Source organism: Maylandia zebra, linkage group LG5 (genome assembly GCF_041146795.1).
Source record: "Maylandia zebra isolate NMK-2024a linkage group LG5, Mzebra_GT3a, whole genome shotgun sequence".
Lineage (NCBI taxonomy): Eukaryota > Metazoa > Chordata > Actinopteri > Cichliformes > Cichlidae > Maylandia > Maylandia zebra.
Window position 1 is genome coordinate 7,387,092 of NC_135171.1, and position 22,347 is coordinate 7,409,438.

Genomic DNA, 22,347 nt, shown 5'->3' on the forward strand with positions numbered 1-22,347 from the left:
GTGTTAATGAGAAACTTCTGTTTTCTTTTACTTTATTAAACTGTGACATCTCTGTATATAAAAGATGGACATCTGAGATATTACCTGTTTGTTTTTGGACATGCATTGTGAAGCCTTATGTTCTGGTGCCAAAAGTGACCATAGTTTAATTAGAAGGAGAAGTGCCAGCAAGCTAAGCTAGCAGGCCAGTTAGCAAACTGCATCCACAGAATGCACAGGATAATGCTTGCTCACAGGGATTTGCTCACGGGATGGGCTATCCGGTTGTTCAGTGATGACGCGACGAATCCTACTTCCGGGTCTAAAGTAGTCTGCGTTTAATATGGCTTTTGTGTTGTTAACATGTTTAATGTTATGTATTTTCTTCTATTTGATCTCAAAAAGCTCCTAAAACAGTCAGTGATCCCTGTTGACCTCCCTAGGCTTTTATTACCACTAATCATTTATTTAAGCTCAGTTTTTAAAACCTTAGGATGTAACTACAGCCCAGCCCATGCAGCAGTATATGAATGACTAACCTCGTATTGTGGATGGATTATCTCAGTTGTTCTCCTGGCTGAAGTTTGGTCCTTTTACAGCATCCTGCCATGCGATTACATTTGTTCCTGATCACCGAGAACACTCACGTTAACTTTTATCGAGTGGAAAAAAAGTTAGCTTGTTTATATTATGCTAACATAGCTGTGTCGCTAGCGGTCACGTTGCACATCATTATATACCAGCTAGCCCAACTTCAGTAACCTTACAAACGTCACTGCTGTTTAGTTTTCTGTCTTCATTTATGCTGGAAGTGATAGCAGAGCTGTACGTTTTAATTTGTTTCCAAAACCCCGCAGTCAGGACATGCTATATTGTATTTAGATAGAAGCTAGCGAGCTAACTCCCTGCTAACTTCTAACTCCGTTAAATGTCATAAATTCCGTTTTCATGGATGCCTGGATGTTAAACAGGACAAAGGAGGGGGGAACAACTAAGCTGTAGTGCCTCTTCACCTCACTGTACAATACCTTGTGCAATACTTTTTGTAAATAGTCAACAGTGCAATAGACTCAATACTTGAAATGTGCAATTCACTTGTATTTTTATTTTTTATTCCTATTTATTCTATTTATCCCCTTTGTATATTTTATTTATATTTGTCTCTGTATTTATATATGTGTGTGTGTGTATATATATATATATATATATATATATATATATATATATATATATTTATAACAATTCTGTAACTGTAACTTCGGTCGTTGCTGTGCTTTTTGGAAGTCGAATTTCCCAGAGGATCCCACCCGAGGGATTAATAAAGTTCTATCTTATCTTATCTTATCTTATCTTAAACTCAATTGTTACACCTGGTAGAGCAGAACGCTGATCATTTTATTAAAGATGAAAGACTTTAGACAGTTTTTCAACTCTCAGTAATGCCATAGTGATCGTTTGATATATGGACCTGCAGCGGAGTTTAGACCCAGACACGGCTAGTGACGTCAGACTGAACAACCGGATACAGTAACTGACAGCATGTCATATTATTTTTTAAGATAATTTCTAGAAAAATACCTTAAAAGACATCAATACTACAATCATGGTGTAGTTCAATGATTCTGCTAGGCTTTACTGGAGGTAAAGCCTAGCAGATAACAAGAGGATTTATGTCCCTGTTTTTGCAGACCTGAATATCCAAAAGGCCAAGCCCCTAATTTTCAAACAATAGTATAACAGAGTTAAAAAAAATGACCCACTGTGGAGTTGTTGGGAAGAGGGAACCTGCTTTTTTACCAGACTCGGAGTATGCTTACTGCTGCTGTAGAGTTAAGAATTTCAACATGATAGTCTATGGCAGTAGTTCCCAAACTTTTTTTGCTAGGTATAGTTTGTTGGGTTTCTTTTGTTTTTGTTTTTTTTCCACTATGTAATAATATTCAACATTGTCATCAATACATTTTTTAAAAAATGTGCAAAATGGGTTTAAAAACATAAACAACTGTGGGATACAGTTTGTCCGTGACTTGAACCGGGAATACAAATTGTGGCAGGATCAGTGTTGTGCCAAGGTATGCATCCCCGACAAAACCCGCTCCCCACACTTAGGGAGCATTCGCTGGGCACGTAGTGCGGATCCAGTTTACTCCACCTCCATTACAGATTGGGCGTGGAAGCAGTGATATTTTAGTTTTGTGAAAAGTGAGTGTCATTACATTACCATTCAGTTTGAGGGTTACAACAAAAAATTATATATTTATTGTTCTCACGTGGTATTGGACAGGGTTATTTTAATAAACGAAGGACGTTTTACCTGATAATTATTTTTATCCTCCTATAACTTTCCTGAACAAAGAGCTAAAACCTTAGTCGTTATAAGAAATGTTTGTGAACTAAAAATCAAGAATTTGGGATACTGTTTGTTTGGAGATCCCAGCGTGTGCTCCCGATGCAGGGGAAATTCTGTCAGGGATCCCTACCTTGGCACGGCAACTGTCGTGGAGGTGAATCCAGTGGCAAGATATGCTTCATCATATGTTCTAGTCTTTGGCTTGGAAGCATATCTAGCAATGCTTCAACCTCTGCTTTGCTTTGCATTTCCATTATGCTAGCAGTGTCCAAGCATACTTTTTTTTTTTTTTTTCCCATTCCGCCCACTTTGGGAATCACTGGTCTATGGGATTGACTAGCTTCTGTCTCCAGTGGCTATTAGTGGAACTACTGTTTTTAGCACTTCCACGTTGCCTTCACTTTTTAGTCCCACAAGTTGCTGCTTAAGTATAGGCAGCTGAAGTTTCTGATATGGATCAATGTCTACAACTGCTTTTATTTTTAAAGGTTACACTCCATCAACACATATACATAATACATATAGTACTAATGTTTCTGGACTGATATTGGCACACACACAGTCTTTGAGTTGCTTCCAATCAGACAACTAAACCAGTCTGCTGTAGCTAAATCAGAGTTGATGGTATCTTGACGTAAGAGTAGTGTGAAGACGGGTCCATTTCCATGGCTAGAGATAGAAAATAAATTATTCAGGTGTGCCTTTGGCCTAATGTGAGGCATGATGAAAGTAGATTTTAGATTAACAATGTGCCGACACTACCCTTTTGCTCTGAAGCAGAGGTCCAGTGGGACATGTGGGACAAGCTTCAATCAGTGAAAACACACTGCCATCTGTTGGGCCAATCAGTTTTAGTGACTCCACACACACTCAGCAAGACACACACACACACACACACACACACACACACACACACACACACACACAGTGAAGCCTCACAACTCTGACTTAGTCATACCATTATTAAAACTTTGTAGCCATTTTCTCAGATGATATCAGTGACATCGGAGGGTCACCATGGTGAAATTAACCATCTTTGTAACAAGAAACAGGGCACTTATGCTCCTTGTCACTTTTTTTTGCGTACATGCTCGCTGCACTGATATGTTGAAAACTGCTTTCGGCTTGGCTGTCTCATGAAGTTAATAAAACATGTGCAACTGTATGATCTTGCACAGCCCCAAAGTGTCAGCAAAGAGGAGGGAGCAACATCATTTTAGGGACTCTATTTGCCAAAAATCTGGCAACAGGACTGACTGGCACCATGTCTTTTGAGTCAGGGCTGTTAGAATTTAGGATTTCATTCTAAACACAAACTCTTCATCAACTTTTAATTAAGCCTTAAAAGCATCAGTAATGTTCTTGTTACAGACAAAACAGACAAAACTTTAAAGTTGCCTAACGTAATTTGGTGCTTGTTTGCATGCTCCCAAAAACACCCCTCACCAACAAAGCCCTCAGCTGTAAAGATGGCCGGTAAATATCTGGCCAAAAGGTTTTATCAGCAGATCCTTCAAGTTGTGAGTTCCAGCCAGCACATATAAAACTTGTTCCCCTGAATCTACTAAAACCCTGTCACATGGTTTCTGAGTAGGTACTCAGCATTGCTTGCCATTGGCTTTTCAGTGATGCCAGTCGGTGACCCGGTCATTCATCCGTAACAGATTTTGCTTTTGTGGAAGTCGCTTAAGTCTTTACAACAACATATTCTGTTCCTACTTCCAACACTCTTACTATAAGAAGGGACTGTTCAGCACTTACAGTGTCTGCTGATTGGTGCTGGGCAGGTAGCATGCCGTAATGCTGCAGCTGCTGGAAACAAGACTAGGGCTGACACAAACGATTATTTTGATAGTCGACTAGTCACCGATTATTTTTGCGATTAGTCGACTAATCAGATCATGCATCCATTGGACGTAAAACGCACAACTTACTGCACTGCATAACTATCAGCTTACAGCTTGAAGTGTTTAGGGTATGTGCCAACTAAAAATAAAGACAAGATGATAGTTTATTAAACTTTTAATGAAATTTGCAGATTGTCTCAGTGGAGTTTAATGAACTCAGCTCCTTGTGATCTAAAATATAACAGGACACTGGAGTAAATTCTCCACCATTTCACACTTTTGTTTAATCAGTTTTCTGTTTGACGTTTATTCAAGCTGTGTAAAAACTATATAACTTTAATCTCAGCCAAAACGATTTATTCAGGAACAAATAAAATACTGAGAAAAGCCAAACAATAACATTTTAAAGTTATTTTTTGGCTTTTCTCAGTGTTTTATTTGTTCCTGAATAAATCGACTTATACATCTGTGTGTGTGTGTGTGTGTGTGTGTGTGTGTGTGTGTGTGTGTGTGTGTGTGTGTGTGTGTGTGTGTGGATGTATTGCTGCTATCTTCTGTTTCAGGATCTTACAAAGCTTCAAACGGCATGTCGACTATTAAATTAGTCGTCGACGATTTTGATAGCTGACGTAATCATGTAATCATGACTCGTGGACTAATCGTGGCAGCCCTAAACAAGACTCATAAAAGAATTTAGAATGAGCCAAACCATTTAAGTAGTTGGCTGCAAAACCCAAAAGATGAGCAGTCAATCTCTCTGGTGTGAATGACACTTTTAACATTAAATAAAGTATTTTAATCTGTGTTTAAGGATGATTGGCGCTTTGTCAAGAGCTTTGCACATGATTAAGATAAACTTTCACTGTCTCTAAATCTTTGAGACCCAGCTGAACTAAACCGATTCTATTAAAATTAAGACCTGAGGCAACAGTTTTACATCTTTAGATAAATGCTGCTGACTGCCTGTGCTACCCCTCAGCCTTCAGTGACTCAGTTATTGATTTCAAAATCCAACTTTGCAGAAAACATAACCGCTGACTGAGGTCGCGGTCACTGAGATAAGAACTCGTCCAAGGTTGGTAGTAGCTACACCTATACTATTGATTTCAAAATTCTAGCTGACTTCCTTCTGGAGTTATCGCATTCACAAGATTTTCCAAAAAGTTGAACTTAGACCTCTGACCTTTAGATCAAGGTCACTGAGCTTTGTCACCTCATTCTCAAGTTATCGCAGTCGGAAACTTCGGTGTCCACACTGCCCCCACACTCGGACACCAGCCCAGCAGGGTGACAGCAATATTCAGCCTTTTACAACTGAGGGGTAAAAAACTGTAGTTGACTGCTTACTAACAGAGCCAACAGATTTATTTCACGCCATCTCTTCCACCTTCTCACTTGGTGTTACACAACACATACTTGACATGTTGTATTGGCAACGTCATTGAGGGAAATGTGTGTGAAGCTGTAGTAACAGGCCTAAAGGCATTAATATATTAATTACAGATTTTATGAAACTACATTATGTCGCCAGGCTTTGCCAACTATTCTATATTGTGTTTTATTTATTGTGTTTTCCAAACTGTGGTGCTTTCCAGAAGGTGTTAGTTTTAGTCGTTTTTATAGTATTGCTTGGCTATTTTTCCTGTTGTGTTACATTTACTTTTGTACGGTGTTGTATTTTGTATGCTGGGTCACCACACAAAAAATGACTTTGTCTGATGATATTAAAGTCACAGTAAAAGGGTCATGTGATCCTGGGTAGAGAAGCTTTGATTGGGCTCTGATCTAGATGTGAGGCAAGACAGCCGGAGGAGGGAGACAGTGACCGCAGAGATGGAACTGCCTCTTAGCTCCTAACTTTCCTTCACACCCAGAATATGCTCGTGCACACGTGCTCATACACAAACACAGAGTTCATTATTGCCGTGCATTCACTCCCATCCTTCCTGCTACTGCCTTGAAGTGATTAGCAAAACAATGACACAATCTGCAAAATGTTTTTCCCACAGAAAAGCTTGTGCTCAATAAACTGCCATATCATCTACTGCACTAAAGAACCTCATGATTGAGCTTCCTCTTCACAGCCTCTTTCCCATCCTGCTTCGTGTTCTCCTGACTCCCAGCAGGGTACTGCAGTAACTGGAATTATGTGTTTGTGTGATGTTGTTGCTGTTGTGAGCCCCAGGCTTTTTTCTCTGATCAAGAAGGGGCCTCATGTCTGGGCCTTAATGCTTGCCTAGCAGTATGACTAATGCATCGTGTCCCTAGTACCAACCATATGGAATTTAGATAAACTGGACTAAGAGCTCCTTCTGATAAGACTAGTGTAAAAATAAGCTATAGAAATAAGAATGGAAAAAATAAGACATTAAGATTCTATGTCACGTTTTCTGTGTAGCTCTTGAATTGATATTACAACCTTCTTTTGATGTTTGTTATTGTTTACTCTTGTTATTGTTTAATCAACTGACCAGAAGAAGACCTGGCCTTATCCCAGAAGGCATATTAATCATAAATGTCTCTTCCTGCTATATAATGGTAGGTTATTTCTGCACAGAGTAACCTTATTTCTGATTAGAATCAGTTGAGGAATCTCGGCACAAGACAGAAGGCCACACAGGCCTTCCCATGTGCACGGTTTGATTGTTCTCCTGTCATCCTGAATCACTTTGGAATGCTTCACAGCCACATATCTATGTTTGCTGCTCTCAGTATCAGAACCAAATGATTATGTCATCCCCTGACACAATTCTGCCTTAAAGGAAAACCACTTTTCTACTCTAGCTGAGTATTCAAAGCCCTTTTTACTACAAGTACCGTTCAACTATATATTTTCTGTGTTTTTCCTATACCCAAGCAGCCTGGCTAACATTTGTGCACACACAGTGATCAGCACATTGGGGTTCAGTGTCTTGACCAAGGATATTTTGACATGCTGGAGCAGCTAGGAAGTGAACCTCCAATGCATTTATCTATTGTTTGAATCTTTTATATTGTCATTAATTAATGTTTCATTTAGCTTAGACTAAATCAAACATGCAGATTCATGCGCTGTGGTGACCCCTTGGTAAGCTGAAAGTAAGTGTAGGAAAACAGCCCTCGACTCCCTTAATGCATGATGTCCATAAACACTTTGCTAATGAGATGTGATTGCAATTGCTAGTTTCAAACAATGAAGCTGAATTCTTTTGATTTTTTAAAGACTTGTATTTCTCTGTATTTCTCTGTCTGGAACGACTCTTACTCTTGTTTTCTTAATTTGTGAATAAGTGTAATGTGTCATTTATTATGTAGATGTCTGTCTCAATTGTTGTGTATGCCTTTTTGCACACGGGTCTCAATCTCAGTGAGACTGAGATCTGTTTAAGTAAAGAATTTAATAATAATAATAATAATAATAACCCTTCCAGTTCTGCAGTTGTTGTTTCCTGATGATAAACACAAGCAGTGATGTAGCCCTATGAGAATGCTGTGGATTGTCTGTGTCTGTGGGTTTTAGTAGTGAATCAGATGTAACATGCTGTTACTGATCTGTCGCAATCCATCAAAGTGATAAACACACCCCGACCTATACCCCCACCTTTCTTTCTGACCGAGCAGACTGAAAACATTTCCAACCTGAATCGGACACATTTGCTAAAACTACACAGTTCACCAAGCGAGGCGTGGCTGTTGGACTTGCAGCAATGTCTGCTATTTGAATGTCACCAAGTCTCCAGAGAGGGAAAGAAAAGGATCTTTGCTTTCAGCCATTGCTATTGTCATGACAACTGCTTTAAATGCCTCATCTGTGATTGATGTTTCACTGCTTCTTTCTACCTTGCCTCTTGTCATGTCAGAGAAGTTCAGTCATTCCTGCACATTGTGTATTCCTGTGAGAGATGTGCAGCCGAGCACAGCGGCATGTGATACATACAAAGCATATTCAGCATTTCTGTTATCAGCTGAGTGATAGTACAGCTTTTTATTTTGTTGTTAAGCAATTTACCTGCCTCCCCCTGCCTATTTCCAGCCTTCTGTGACTGTCTTCACTCCCCCCTTTCCCACTCTGTGATTGGGGCATATATCTTCCACAATGCTACACAACTTCACTCTTGCTCTACTCTTTAATGGAAGGTGTCACTGAGAAGCAGTCACCTCATTCCTGCTAAAACCAGCGTTTCCTCACCTGCTTTCTTGAAAGCTTTTAACCCGACTCGACGAGAAAAGGGCCAGCACACAAGAAAGGTGTGGAACCATTTCTACCCAGGCTTACTCCGTTGTGTCATTCTGATTCCTTTACCTTGATAATCTTTTGTTTAGCAGGTTACAAGATGTGACCAGCTGGTTGGACGGATTATACATAGGTAACTCTTTTTTTTCCCCAACCACTGCAGTCAGGGTTCAATCGCAAATCAAAGTATAGCTGGCTCAGTTATGCATTTGTCAGAAATGCAACTTAAAACCGATGCATTTCAACTGGGAAGTAAAACTTTGCAGTCATCGGTGCTGGTTGCCTATGGCACTTGTGAAGAGTCAACTGTTCCTTGACCTAGAGTTTCAAAATGCCATGTGAAGAAAACAAGTTCATAAAAACTTTGGAAAAGACAAAAACATTGCCAAGACAGTCCAAGTGCATTACACAGCCAGAAGGGAATTACTCAGTGTCTTTTGTAATGAATACTCCTGTGCAGTCTATATTCAGTAAGATACCTATAAGAAAAAACAAAGGGACTGCAAACAAAGTGTTAATCACCTACATCACTTCTATTTTATTTATATAGCGCAATCACATGACCCCGTATGAACAAGCACTTGGCGAAAGTGAGAATAAAAAACTCCCTATTAACAGGAAGAATCCTCCAGCAGAGCCAGGCTCAGGGAGCTGTTAGGAGTGAGTGGAAAGAGTAGAGCAAAGACAGAAAAGAAGGCGACCTATAGTAGGGAGAGGCATGTACTGTAATGAAAAAGTATTTCGGAGTATTTTTTATTTTTTTTGCATAATTATTCTAACATTTTATTTTCAAAAAGGATCAGGCAAAAGAGGATTTTTATAGAATACTGTTAAATGTTACTATATCATTAGAATCAGACTACTTTCATAATCCCTTAGGAAATTATGTCCATATGTTCGGACAAGATCGAGTGGGATCAAAACAGTGAGTGGGTCATTTACATTTGAGAGAAGCAAATTGAGTCTACTAATAAATTAAATGCTATATTTAAGTTCTGTGAAATCTACAGAAGGTTTTCTAGTTTTTCCTTGATGCAGCGCTCTCTCACTGTAGCCACATTAACTGAGATTAAGGTCTGTACTTGCACAGTCGTTTCACTGTAACGGGACTCATCAGCTCTGAATCAGAAGTGTGGACCAGCCCTCATATTGACCAGCAGGCCAATCCTCTGTCAGCACCTCAGTGACCTGATGTTGACTACATAGACAGGATCTAGTCCTTCAAACATTTCTAGTCTATTTGCATGAATATAAATTAAGTGGAGAATTTGTGGTGCGATGTGTAGCAGCAGTTATATCACCAGTCAGCTGTACGTGAGCCATCTCAACTGCTGCTGAGCTTGAATGAGTGGCACACTAATTCAGTGTGTGTGTGTGTGTGTGTAAGGAGTGGGTAGGAGATTTAACTGTGTGGTAGTCGCTGTGTACCTAAGCTTTCTGCTTTCCTGTTCCCCCCAGACCAGACACAGAGGTCCCCAGCTCCGTCATGATTCACAGACGCCACCATCACTCGTGAGTAATTATTTGAATGTTGTACATATGGGAATTTTATGCCCATGTGCTGAAGTGTTAAAGCTGTGAAGCAAAAAGCATCCAATCAAGAGAAGGGAAAATGTGTGCTTGGAATGCTAAGTCCTAGCAATTGATCTAGTTTCTTATTTCTTCATATGAAGGAAGAAATAAGGAGGAAATACACAGTGCACTTTTTACTGTATGTATGCTGATCTGTGCATATGTTGTGTGTGCATGTTGTCAGCAACAAAAACAACCAGCGCTGCTCCTGGAGGCTAAAAAGTGGCTTCAACATTTTTCTGCTGCACTACAGAAGTAAAGCTGGGCTTTATTTACGTAGCGCTGATGATGTCACACCAGAAGAGCTATTTTTAGAAAATGGTCTGAGGAAAACTGGTGGGGTTTTTTCTTCCTCTCCTTCTTCTTTCCTGCACATTTCCTGGAACATTATTACTATTCAGAGCCCTTCACATGTGCATGTTCTTCCCTCAGCGCGTTTAATCTCATTGTTTTGGTCAATTTAGAGAATCTATGAGCCACTGATTGCTTTCACAAAGCAAAGTTTGTCAGGCAACAAACACACACACACACACAGTCAACTTACTGTACAGAAGAATGTCCAGTGTGGTTTCATAATTACATGATACGTGTTGTTTATCATTTAAAGTGAGCGACTGCATATTAGTCTCAGTGCTAGCAGCCAGCAGGCATGATGGGAGATGCGGTGGGGTGGTGTTGACCTCCTGTTATTCCCACTACCCATCTGCCTACAAATCTCATCTGTTAGTCCCATGATCTTCATTAGGCGTTTTGTTTTCTCCGACATCCAGGGAGTCACATAAAAGTCATCATTTCTGCCTCACTAGTGCTGGATTGCATAAGAAAGAAGGAGCTTCCATCTGTTCCACCCAGGGCTGGCTTGCCTGCACTGAGCAGACTTTTCATCTTATTATCACACCAAAGCTGCCTCCCCCCTCCCACTAGAGCAAGGCACAGCAGCAAAGCTGTTCGTCTGTGATGGATGATCATGTGACCTGACCAAGCTCAAGGTCACTAGATTTCCTGAAGTTCCCCAGCTAAACATACCCTTCACGTGTCCAGCTGAGAAACATGGGCTTTCTTGTCTGCTTTAGTGTTAGAGAATAAGTAAACCTACTTCCATGACCTTACATGCACTAAGTAGATGCAGGTGTGAAAAAGCTGATGGCTCTATTATAATGAAGTCCATCTGTGTAATACACTGCTGGCCTGAATTACCTTAAAAATGGAAGGCCACGCTGAGTGCTCAGCATATTCAACTTGAAGTATAATGATGGATGGGACATTAGAGTGCCAAGCAGAAAGCACCAGGTGCTGAAAAATGAAGCTCATGGAGAAGTGCCAAAAACTGCAGTACTACTCCTGGCCACTTGAGGTTGACTCCAGTGAGCCACTCCTTATACTTTCCCAATGACCAACAACTATCAAATTTAAATGATAAACAAAGAATAGATTAGGTGGCTATGCCTAATCCATTATAGTACATTCATGGTGGGAATATTTTTGACTGACAGATGGCCTGACATAGGCTGCTGTAGTCCTTGTTAGGCAAAGATACACAGTACTGTTGTGAAGCCTTGAACTGAGTATGATTTTACTTGGTGTTTTGAAGGTGGATGTGAAAACCAATGATTGGACTTGACTTTGAAACAGCAGCCATCTCATCCTCACTGGCTATCGATCTGTAAAGGATAATTAATATAATAGAGTAAGAAAGTGGATAATTGCTGACATTCTTACTTTATCAGTGACTATAGTTTAAGATAAGATAAGATAAGATAACCTTTATTAGTCCCACACGTGGGAAATTTGTTTTGTCACAGCAGGAAGTGGACAGTGCAAGAGTTATGAGGCAAAAATTAGAATACAATAAGAATAAATACAGTACACAGCTGTACAGAATAGAATAAAATAAAATACTATATACAGTAGAATAAAATAAAATAAATATACAATAAGATAAAAATAGAATACAAATACAAATACTATATACAACTGAGTAAAAATACAACGATGACAGTTTACACACTTTTACTATTGCTCTCAGGATTAAACTTGGGATTAAAATAAGAATTTAGCCAATAAAGTCATCATCAGTCATAGAGCAAAGGAAAAAAAACTATTTTAATTAGATTTATTATATTTTCGACATAATTCTTTTCATTTTTCAATGGGATGGTACAGGCAGTGCCACTGCAACTGCTGATGTTGCACTTACATTCAAATAATGTATTAAAAATTATCATAAAAGACCTTGTTTAAAGAGTTGCTAAGAATCCCATTTGCAATTTGCACCTGTGATTTATGAATTTCAAATCAGCTTAAGTTTTTCAAGCAGAAAGAGGATTTAGTAGTGGATCCTAGAAAACTGATTCTGTTCATCTGGTTGTAGCATTTTCTGAGTTCCCTCTGAAAATGCTACAACCAGATGAACAGAATCAGTTTTATGTCACTCATACAAGTCACTTTTTCAATCTCAATTGACTGCAGGTTTGCCTAACCTTATAAATTGTACAGTTTAACAAGACCATTTAAGGAGACACTTGGTGTCATTTTGAACAGAAAACCTTTTTTACAGGAAGAATCCGCGAGCAGAACCAGGGTCAGGGAGGGTTCTGCCGCAGGTCATCCAGGCCTTTATGTCTTTAAGATTGGTGTGTGTCATCTGTCCTCTTGGATAGATAAACCATGGTATCATCTACATAGCAATGAAAATGTATATTGCCTTAGGAAATCTTTTTACATTTTTACGTAATGTAAAAAGAAGTGGTCCCAGCACAGAATCTTTTGGAACTAATTTTGTGAAAAAGACTCCCCATTTACATGAACAAATTGGATGGGAATTGATAAGAATTTAGCGATTCCGATTCCATTATCGATATCACTTATTGATTCGATTCCTTATCAATTCTCGTTGGTTTCTCATTGGCTCCACTTTGAGAGTCACCATCATCTCTAAGCAGTGTATCAAAGACATTAAATTAGTGCAAATTAATTACACAAACTTTTGACCACACAACATGTGGTCAAAAGTTTGTGGATGCTGGATGTATTTCCCCTTGCCTGTGATCAGCATTGGGATCATTACGCATATTACACAGAACACTTTTCTTAAAAGTAATGCATTACATTACTTAATTATTCCCAGGGGAAAATAACTTGTTGTAATACATTACTTTCATGTTACTCTTCCAAACAACCTAAAAGGCACTGTCTGATAATTACCATTCAACAGTATAAACCTATAGGATACAGTCCTACACACCAACACAAATCCCTACCCTAAGGAGGATGCACATATGATCTTTCTATTAGTAGTACACAGAGCAGGCAAAGAAAAAAAAATAGCACAAAGGGGCTTTAAAGGGATCGCCACAGTGATTCTACGAAAGAAACACGAACAGCTAGAAACAGAGGCCGCAGCCTTACTGCTCATCAGTTTGTTCAAGTTCAGAGTCTGGCTGATGGGCTCGGTTCAGCATTCACTCAGCTTTAATATCACTCTAAGTTCATGGCTGGGTTCTTGCTGTATATGCAGATGCTTGCAAAGAGCCAAAGTTGCATGAGCAGCACTTTACCATTGCATTCTCATTGTTTTGCGCAGTTAAAAAGTAATGTCCATATCGACAGTGTAGACTGTTTTCCTTCTCTGACACAAAAACTGAAATCAGCTGTAGGGCAAGGAATTGGACTGCTCAGATTCCCATCCCTACTGGAGTCTATGAAATAGATATGATTCAAACTACAGTGGCAAAATTCATTTGATGCCAAAGGTATGTTCTAATCTCTCTGGTAAAATCTTGTGGTTAATGGTACTAAATGCGGCACTGAGTTCTAACAAGACAAGCACAGTAAGGTACGTAACCATTAATAAAAATTCATCATATTTATGGTTTAAGTATTAAATACTATTTGAGCAGTCTGACAGAAATAGGGTCTAAAAGGTACATATATAAATGTTTTGGGGGTTTTTTGTTACAATTTTATTGTGAAGCAATTCATGAAGTCATTACTAGCTAAAGTTAGGGGAATCCTCAAATCAACAGACCTAGGCTAGAGTGCTGAGAAGAAATCTGGGATTATTCTTGCTGTCGTCTTTCAGTGAGGAATTCTACGATCGTCTTGCTTCAGGGAAGGATTGTTTTTATAGAGCAAAGACCTGTTTTCTGGGCCAATCAAATCTTAAATACTGATTGCTTTACCGTAGAATATTAGCATTGTGGCGAGGAAGACACTGACATCGCTCTGTGAGGACAACATTATCATCCTTCCGGCAGAAGAGGGTAGATGCATGCTATTACTAGACCAGACAGACTGTCATGAGAAAATGTTCTCTTTTTAGTGACAAAAGTTCTTATGAGCCCTCGAAATGAGAACCTGGTGGCGAATACAGGAAAAGGGTAATAGATTAGATTAGTTTGTAAGAGATTGTAGGGTGACCCCACCCATGACAACATGACCACGCTCAACATCGACCACGTGTGTCTGTTCTTAGAACTGCAATAACATATTTCAAGTTGCTCCCTGATGCACCCATCAGAGTTTGAAAGTGTGTGAATGTTAGATATAAAGCACTTATATAGAAAAACCCTAGAAAAAGGTGCTTGTGTGAACGAGGCAAGCATGTCTTACTGAAAACTGATTGCAAGTCCGTTTTTTTCAGTTATGCCACATCACTATAGAAGTGGATCGCCTAAACTGGCTGCTGTTTTCTTTACCATTACCAATTGTGCTTGTGTTTTTATGGCTCTGCAAAGCCAAAATATCACCTGTGAAAGGAGTTCTTTCTTTTGGAGTTTCGTACTATGAGTGATGCTTTTTACAGGACACTTTTTAATCTATTCTTAATGTAAAAGATTGATTACTGCATTATAGAAATTACACTCGTCTGCCCATCTATGTACTGTAGCATACTTAGGTCATATTATTTTTCCTTACAATAATCAAATCAAGCAGGTAGAGCTGCAACACAGGGTTTTAAATTAATTGGTCTTTACCAGAATGTTCAGCATTTCTCCACAGAGCTTTCAGCAGGATCTTTGGGCATCGGTATTGTTCCCTATTTCCATTTATTGCAAAGGTAAATCTATCCACAGGTCTATAATGATGGACCACTGAAATATTTAAGGAGCCAGTGGTTAAACTTTAATGTGTGTCTCAGTGTTGCAGCTTTACATCTTGAAAGTTAGCTGTAGCTGTGTCGCATGGCCTTTTTGCATTACTTCAAACAGTTTAGGAATATGGCTAAATGATAAGGTAGTAAAGTAATCCTAAGCAGTACTGTCTTCCAGGTCCCTTTCTGCCTGTTGTTTTAGGCAGTGAGCATTTATGACTTGGTTTTGATACCCTCACTGTATTGTAGAGGAAAAGCTGTGTGTATCTACGTAATGTGCAGCAGTGTTGCTGTTGGCCATAGTGATATAAGAACTGGAAATTGTCCGATGGTGCATCAAACCAGACACTTCAGCTAATTAAGCATAACTTCATATATGTATTGTCATCATGCATAGAGAAGCTATAAATGGATTTGATATTTTACTGGTTCTCTGGTCACGGGTGTTTGTGCCAAACTGATGTAATTGTAAAGTCTCTCTCGTGGCAGTGCTGTGGACTATTAGAGATCAAAGACTTACTCTGTCATAAATCTGCATTGAGTAAATTTAACCCACTAGATACACTGCACTGTAAGAGTTGTTTATGCTTAAAATGCAAAATTAGGTAACCTTGACTCAAGAGTGCCAAGTTTTGCTAACCTATTTTGAGTCTGTCAAAGATACGTTGCATGAACTGAACTGTAGGAGGTTGTCATGGTTATGTGATTGCAGTCAGGCTGGAGCTGTCATTTTTATGTCATTTAAAATGATGGGTAGAGATGTTTATCTCAGCTCACTGTCATACACAGACCAGGCTCCTATAACATGGCTGTTATACAGGCAGCCTTTAAGCATTATAACTGTGTGTGTGATAGTATGTGTGTCTGTAATACAGTTTGTAAAAGTTATTACTATGCAGCCAGGTAACTTCTTCTTTTTTGACGGGGCTCCTACACAAACACAAAGCAGAAGAGGAAGCATCGCCAAATATGTTTCCAAACCAACTTCCTTCTAAGCCAAAGACTAGAAAATATGATGAAGAATATCTTGCCTTTGGCTTTACCTGCACAACGGTGGAGCCAAGGTGGGTATCCCAGACAGAATTTGTTTCTCCTGCGTCGGGAGCACGCGCCGGGCTGTCCAAATCACAGACAAACAGTATCCGACAGTTGTTTATGTTTTTTAAACCCATTTTGCACAGAGAGGGATTTTTTGAAAAATGTATTGATAGCAATGTTGAATATTCTTACAGTAAAAAAAAAAAAAATACACGTTTACAGAAAGATTTTCTTGCAAAACAAATGGGGGCCTAGAAAAAAAATTGGGAGCCACTGTGTTAGACAGTTAGACTGCGAAGACAGCATTCATTGTCTGCAGTGAAGCACTGAAACTTTTTCTTTCAGGTGAGTTAAACAAACCAGTCCTCTGATATGAATGCAACGCACAGGCAGGAGATCTATGCCTTTTATGGTCATTTTGTTATGATAGCTTTAGGCTCAAAAGCAGCCCTTTCAGCTCGAGGGAATCATTTGTATTTAGTTTTAAATAGAGGACCTTTGTCGTTATTACAGATTACAGTAATAAATTGGTGGTTAAGGTCAATTTAATTCAGTTCAATCCCAATTTAGCTTTTATAGCAAACCATAACATGAGTCATTTTGGGGCACTTTACATTTTGGGGTTAAGACTTTGTAGTGTTACAGAGAGAAGCAGCACTTGGCACAGTGGAGAGGATAAAGTCTCCATTAGCACTAAAAGAAGCAGAATTAGTTGTGGAGGTTTAAAGCAGAAAGAAAAAGAAAGAAATTTTAGAAATAACAGATATTTAACATTGAGCAAGCAGAGCATCAGTAGCTACAGATCCACATACACTCAAAAAAATGAAACGTTGACTTTAATTAAAATTATTTTGTCAACAGGTTCCACGAAATTGAATTATGTTAGTTTAAAGCAAAAATCTTTAGTTCATCTAATTTAAAAAAACTACTTAAGATTAACAAGACATATTTAAGACTAACTAAATCAAGTTATGTTGTATGAACATAGATGATATATTTTCAGGTTAGATAGTTTAGATTAGTTACTTCAACACATTTCTTATTTGTGGCAGTAAAATGTTAAATTTAAGTTAGATTAATTCAAATATTATATTTTCAGCCACCTTGTGCTTTATTAATTAGTTTTACATAAATCTATTTTGTCAACAGGTTCCACACAAATGAATTAAGTACATCCAACTTATTTTTTAAAATTTATTTTATTGCCAACACATTCAGTGAGCATTTGTGTAAACCCAGTCCAAAATAAAACACAACAGCTCATTAGGGTTAGTAATTAACAGTATGTAGACAGATGCAACATCAAGACTTTAAATTAAATGTCTGTATCTACCAGAAATAGAAGAGAAAAAAAACGCATTGAAGATCACATAACACATTGATAAGATGACACTTGAGTTATGCACATGTGATGCTAGTAAGGTCTGTGAGTGTTTTTTTCTTTTAGTGTCTAAAATGGATAGCAAAGTTGCTATTTGCAATGATTGCTTAGGGTCAGTCCAGTAACACAATGCCAATGAAGTGCTTTCCTTTAACAATGCAAAGTGAAGTGTCCACCTCAACAGCCACAATTTAAAAAAAAAAAAGTAACAACAACAACAACAACAACAACAATAATAATAATAATAATAATAATAATAATAAATAGTCCACTGATATTAGCAATCAAAGAAAATTACATCACCATCCCAAATAAAACTTTAACAAAACATGCCAACATTATGGTCTAACAATAAAACAGCTTGTCAGCGTTCAGTGTTTTTGCAACAGCACAGCAGTAACCATTTAACACTCGCCACTGTCAACATTTATTTTACCAGTGTTTGGGCAAAAAACTTCAGATGGAAACATTTTAACATGGAAACAATTGTTCGTCTTTAAAAGTCCACAAAATATACATTCATCCTGCATTCCCAACTTGGATGATCTGATATCCTCGTGTTGGTGTTGTTCCCAGACCATCATGAAAATGTTGTTCCAGGTTCAACATTGCAAGTGACCAATCACATTGTTGTGACGTTATTCTATTCCAAGCCATTCGTGCATTTATGAAATTCCAATGTTGCAAGGACAATATCAATTCTGCTTACTGTTTATTAAAGGGTTACGGTTAGGGTTAGGGTCAGTTGATCGGCGGACAGAGGCGGTTTCACGCAGCTTAAGTACAGTTTTTTTGTTTTACGCCGGTTTTTCCCGAAGTCGCAAAAGTATGACGTCACAACATTCTGATTGGTCACTTGCAATGTTGATCCTGGAACAACATTTAGTATGATGATCTGGGAACAACACCAACACGAGGATATCAGATCAACCTCCTAACTTACCCTTATTTTTAGTATGTATTGCAATTACCTTTACAATGCACACAATGTAACACAAACTGAATATGAACATATTTCTACCTCATAACAATATGCCTTGAACGCTAATATACACACCACCCTTCAACATTTCTGGTGCAGTATCATCTCTCAATTAAATCCTTTAAATCTCAATACTTTTGATTGTCTCTTAGCTTTCAGTCTTGAGGTTAACTGAGATTCAGTGCATATATCCCACCCATTAAGAGTGCACATGCAGAGGCCAGGTCTTCCAGGTCATGCAGGACACACTAGATGGTTATACCCACATCGGCTGGAGGAGTGCTGGCATCAGCTCTTTCGATGGTAAAGATAGCAAGGGTAATTTGTTCCAGCTCCCTCTGAACAGCTGTAGCTTAGACACAAAAACATAGAAAAATGGCATCCAGTTTTAAACAAAGAAAGAAAAAGGGCCAAAGCTACCCTTTAATGACGTAAACACAATATTAGGAACATGCACCCCAGTGCGCCACTATTTTAGACTACAGATTCAACGATAAATATAAATAGTTTGGGTATACAAGAAGATTTCCCAAAACATTTAAACAGGTTCCATGCAAATTACAACAACAACAACATTACAACATGCAACAACATTAGTTATTCAAAATTTGGTTTAATACAGATAAAAAACTAAACTAAAATTACCAACCAATTATTCTTTGAAGAGGATGCTTGGGTCTTCATTCAGGTAAAAAGGTAGTGCCCTGAGGACACACTCCCTCCCCTTTTCAATGGTTTCCTTCTGTAGAGAGTGGCAGAGATACAGGAAGAGAAAACAGATATACTTTAGGATGACAGAAACTCACATTATACGCAAAATGAATGACATATCCACTGCACAGATAGACATGTACACAAGACCAACTAATCATCACATGGACATGAATAGTTAACCTGTTGGGCAGGGTTTCCACCACATTATATATGTCCATAATGGAGGTAAAGACAAACTAATACATCATCTTTTTTGCATTCAAAACATAACATAAAAACATTCACTTCTGGTTTAACCTAAATCAAGGGATCAGATTTTACATATGTTTAGGTAATTTAAATTTTCCAACGTTTTGAGTACCAAACTTTGTCTTGCTTAATATAAATGTAAGTGCACTGTGCAGCTACCATACACTAGCTGTTTAAATTTGAAAATGATCTTATTAGCCATAATATTTTGCTACCAACAGAATAACGCACCTGTGTGGCTGGGGCCAAAGTTTGTCTAATTTTCTTCCCTGCAACGCCTCCTTTTTTCTTGAAGACTTTTATGAGCTGGTCAGTGTATTGGTCAAGTTGTGTAAAAAGCCTTGGAACATGTGCAGCAGTAGTAATCCTCACATATTCTGCTTCCACCTGAAAATATGTCAACAAACACAACATACTGTACTGTAAATATACATACTATATGTACACATATACAAACTAAAACTAATGTAGTAAGACCTCATTAAAGCTATAATTTTAACACAAACATTTACACAAAATGCTAATGGAGCCATTACAGCTTTTATTGTTATTTATCAAGTTCCAAAAAATATTGATCACAGCTGATCTGAAAAGAATTTCATGCCTCAGGCCCTTGAACTGCAACCTTTACCATGGTTCAGATGTGGAGAAGAAATAACAGGGGCATGGGATGGGTCACAAAAGAAAACTTAACTTATAAAACAGTTTTGTTTTTAAAAGTATAACAGTTCACATACCACATACAAGCTCAGCAATACCACATACACCACATCAGTATAGGAGGGAGCAGGTAAAGGCAGGATCTGAGATTTATAAAGAAAAAAAAAATTAATTCCTTAATTTCAAGAAGCAAATTATTGTTTGAATTACAACTAAATAAAATACTACTCAGAAGAAAAGCAAGAGATTGACACTGCCATGTGCTAACTTTCTATAGAAGCAATTATCACCAGGTCTGTCGACCTCCATTGTCTGTCCACTCATATGTCTTGAATAATTTTATTAAAAAAATTAAGTGTGTACTTTCACAAACTGTAATTTATAACTACATTGATATGTATAACTCCGCTAGGAAACATGCTGTATTTACAGACCATTTTTACATAATACAGATTACTGATAGAGCAGAACAATGGTGTCACAGTGGCTTTCGCCCTTGACTTTTTGGATTTTAAATGTCACTTTATGCTATCCTTGCTATCCTATTCGATATTTCCGACTCTCGGATTACAGAAAAGGAATCCCAAGAAAGCAAATGGAAAAATAACCCCTTGAAAGAATAACCCCATGAACCCCTGTAGCTAATCCCTTAATAAAACAAAAAACAATAAAAATGTTTCTTACACAGTCCACAAAATAAGCATGTCCAGGACCCAGTAAAACTAATGTAAAACAAGCACACGCAAACGATATAACATGTCTTGTAAGACAAACGCAAAATATAACCATGCTGGACATATAGATACTACACAACATAGTCAAAGAAAAAAGTGGTCTTACCTCTCAAAGAAACAGCAGCTTGGCGCCAAAACAGCCTTTTTCAGTTAAATTTGAAGTCTTGTGCATGAGCAGGCACAAGCCGTGAAACCTTCTTGTTCTGCGCGGTTTCATTACAACTGTTTTTGCATTACTGCCACCTTGTGGATATACAAGGTATATCGATCCTCATTGACTTAACTTAAATGTTATGCGATCAAGTAACACATTAGTATTATGTACGTTGAATAATAGACACAATTACGTAGACTTGATTAGAAAAACATATGTTAACTTAACAAAAACATATATTTTAAGTAAAATGAAAATAAATAATTAATATACACTGAACAATCCACCTCATTCATTTTTTTGAGTGTAAAGAGATATTTGCAGAAAGACACAAGCTGCACTTGGCACAGGCTTCTTGACAGGAGCCACAAGAAGCCAACCAATGAATAATATTTAACAACAAAAAATGGAGAACAAAAGCTGATAGAAGAGAGGAACTGAGCGTAACACATATCCCGCAGCATACATCGATTTTCTTAATTTTATCCAAATTAGGGCAGGGGCGCTGGAACATGGGGGCACGGGGGAAATGAGATAGCTGCGAGTCTCACCCTGAGCATGTTTGTAGTCCAGTGCAGAGGTCCTCCAGCAGTCTTGGCATAGAGTTATATAACTACAGGACTGTTTAAGGCCACCTAATCAAACTGCAGTCTTATACGTTTCTTAAGATTGAGTCTTAACACAATTTTGTGGAGGAGAGAGTGTCTGCATCCTCAACTCAAACTCAGAGCTGGTTCCACAGGAGAGGGCTCTGAGAGCTAAAGCCTCTAGCTGCTGTTTTTCTTACTGTGGAACATTTAGTATTAAGAGAAATCGTTCAATTATCAGTGTGACTGCTGGCATGGCCTATGTCTACTAACCAGCAGGAACCAGTCTACTAACCGGTAGATATCCTTTCATTGACCTGTGTGATCTATGTAGACTTGCAATGAACTTTCACACATGCTGAACCAATGTGTAGAGGTCTTTAGACAAACTTTGTGGTTCTACAACATTTTACCTCATCGCTTACTCCTGTCCAAATAGCTCTAATATACAAATATCCCAACATATTACACAAAACTGCATGTAGATAAAGTTGAAATTCAGGTACCTTCTTATCAAACTGGCTTTGCTCTTTTCTCTGATGTGCCAGTATTAACGGTGTGCAACTACTGCAGTGTGTACTTATGCTCTAGATGGAGGATTTGGACAGAGAGATGGCCACAGGCAGGAATGATCATTCAGTGGTACATTTGTGTAATCTCAGTCTTTCACTGTAAATGCTCCTGGGACTGCCCAGTACGTCATGGAGTGGAATGGGGGGGGTTCTTAACTAAGATAACATCTGCCTGTCCAACACCAGCTTTAGAGAGTCCATCAGATCAGTTTATTGAGTCTCT

General features: G+C 38.4%; 1 protein-coding gene and 1 long non-coding RNA gene across 9 annotated transcripts in view; one reads left to right on the plus strand and one right to left on the minus strand.

Annotated features, from left to right (window-relative positions):
• The window catches only part of iqsec1b (IQ motif and Sec7 domain ArfGEF 1b), a 248,814-nt gene that overhangs the window by 135,565 nt on the left and 90,902 nt on the right, over positions 1–22,347 (plus strand). For 5 of the 7 annotated variants that reach the window (XM_004559864.4, XM_076883665.1, XM_004559865.4 and 2 more), the window contains one exon: positions 9,848–9,901. The exons of the other annotated variants lie outside the window; for them this stretch is intronic. In XM_004559864.4, the coding sequence (XP_004559921.1) occupies positions 9,848–9,901 (54 nt within the window). The remainder of the gene's footprint in view (positions 1–9,847; positions 9,902–22,347) is intronic. 7 annotated transcript variants of the gene reach the window in all.
• Positions 17,272–21,240, minus strand: LOC112434816 (uncharacterized). 2 transcript variants are annotated; one of them, XR_003024238.2, is made up of 5 exons: positions 20,918–21,240; positions 20,155–20,220; positions 19,649–19,804; positions 19,104–19,196; positions 17,272–18,806 (listed from the first exon to the last, which is right to left on the minus strand). It is a non-coding gene; the product is annotated as an uncharacterized LOC112434816 (long non-coding RNA). The 2 variants fall into 2 exon arrangements; XR_013098561.1 differs by lacking the exon at positions 20,918–21,240 and adding an exon at positions 20,762–20,907.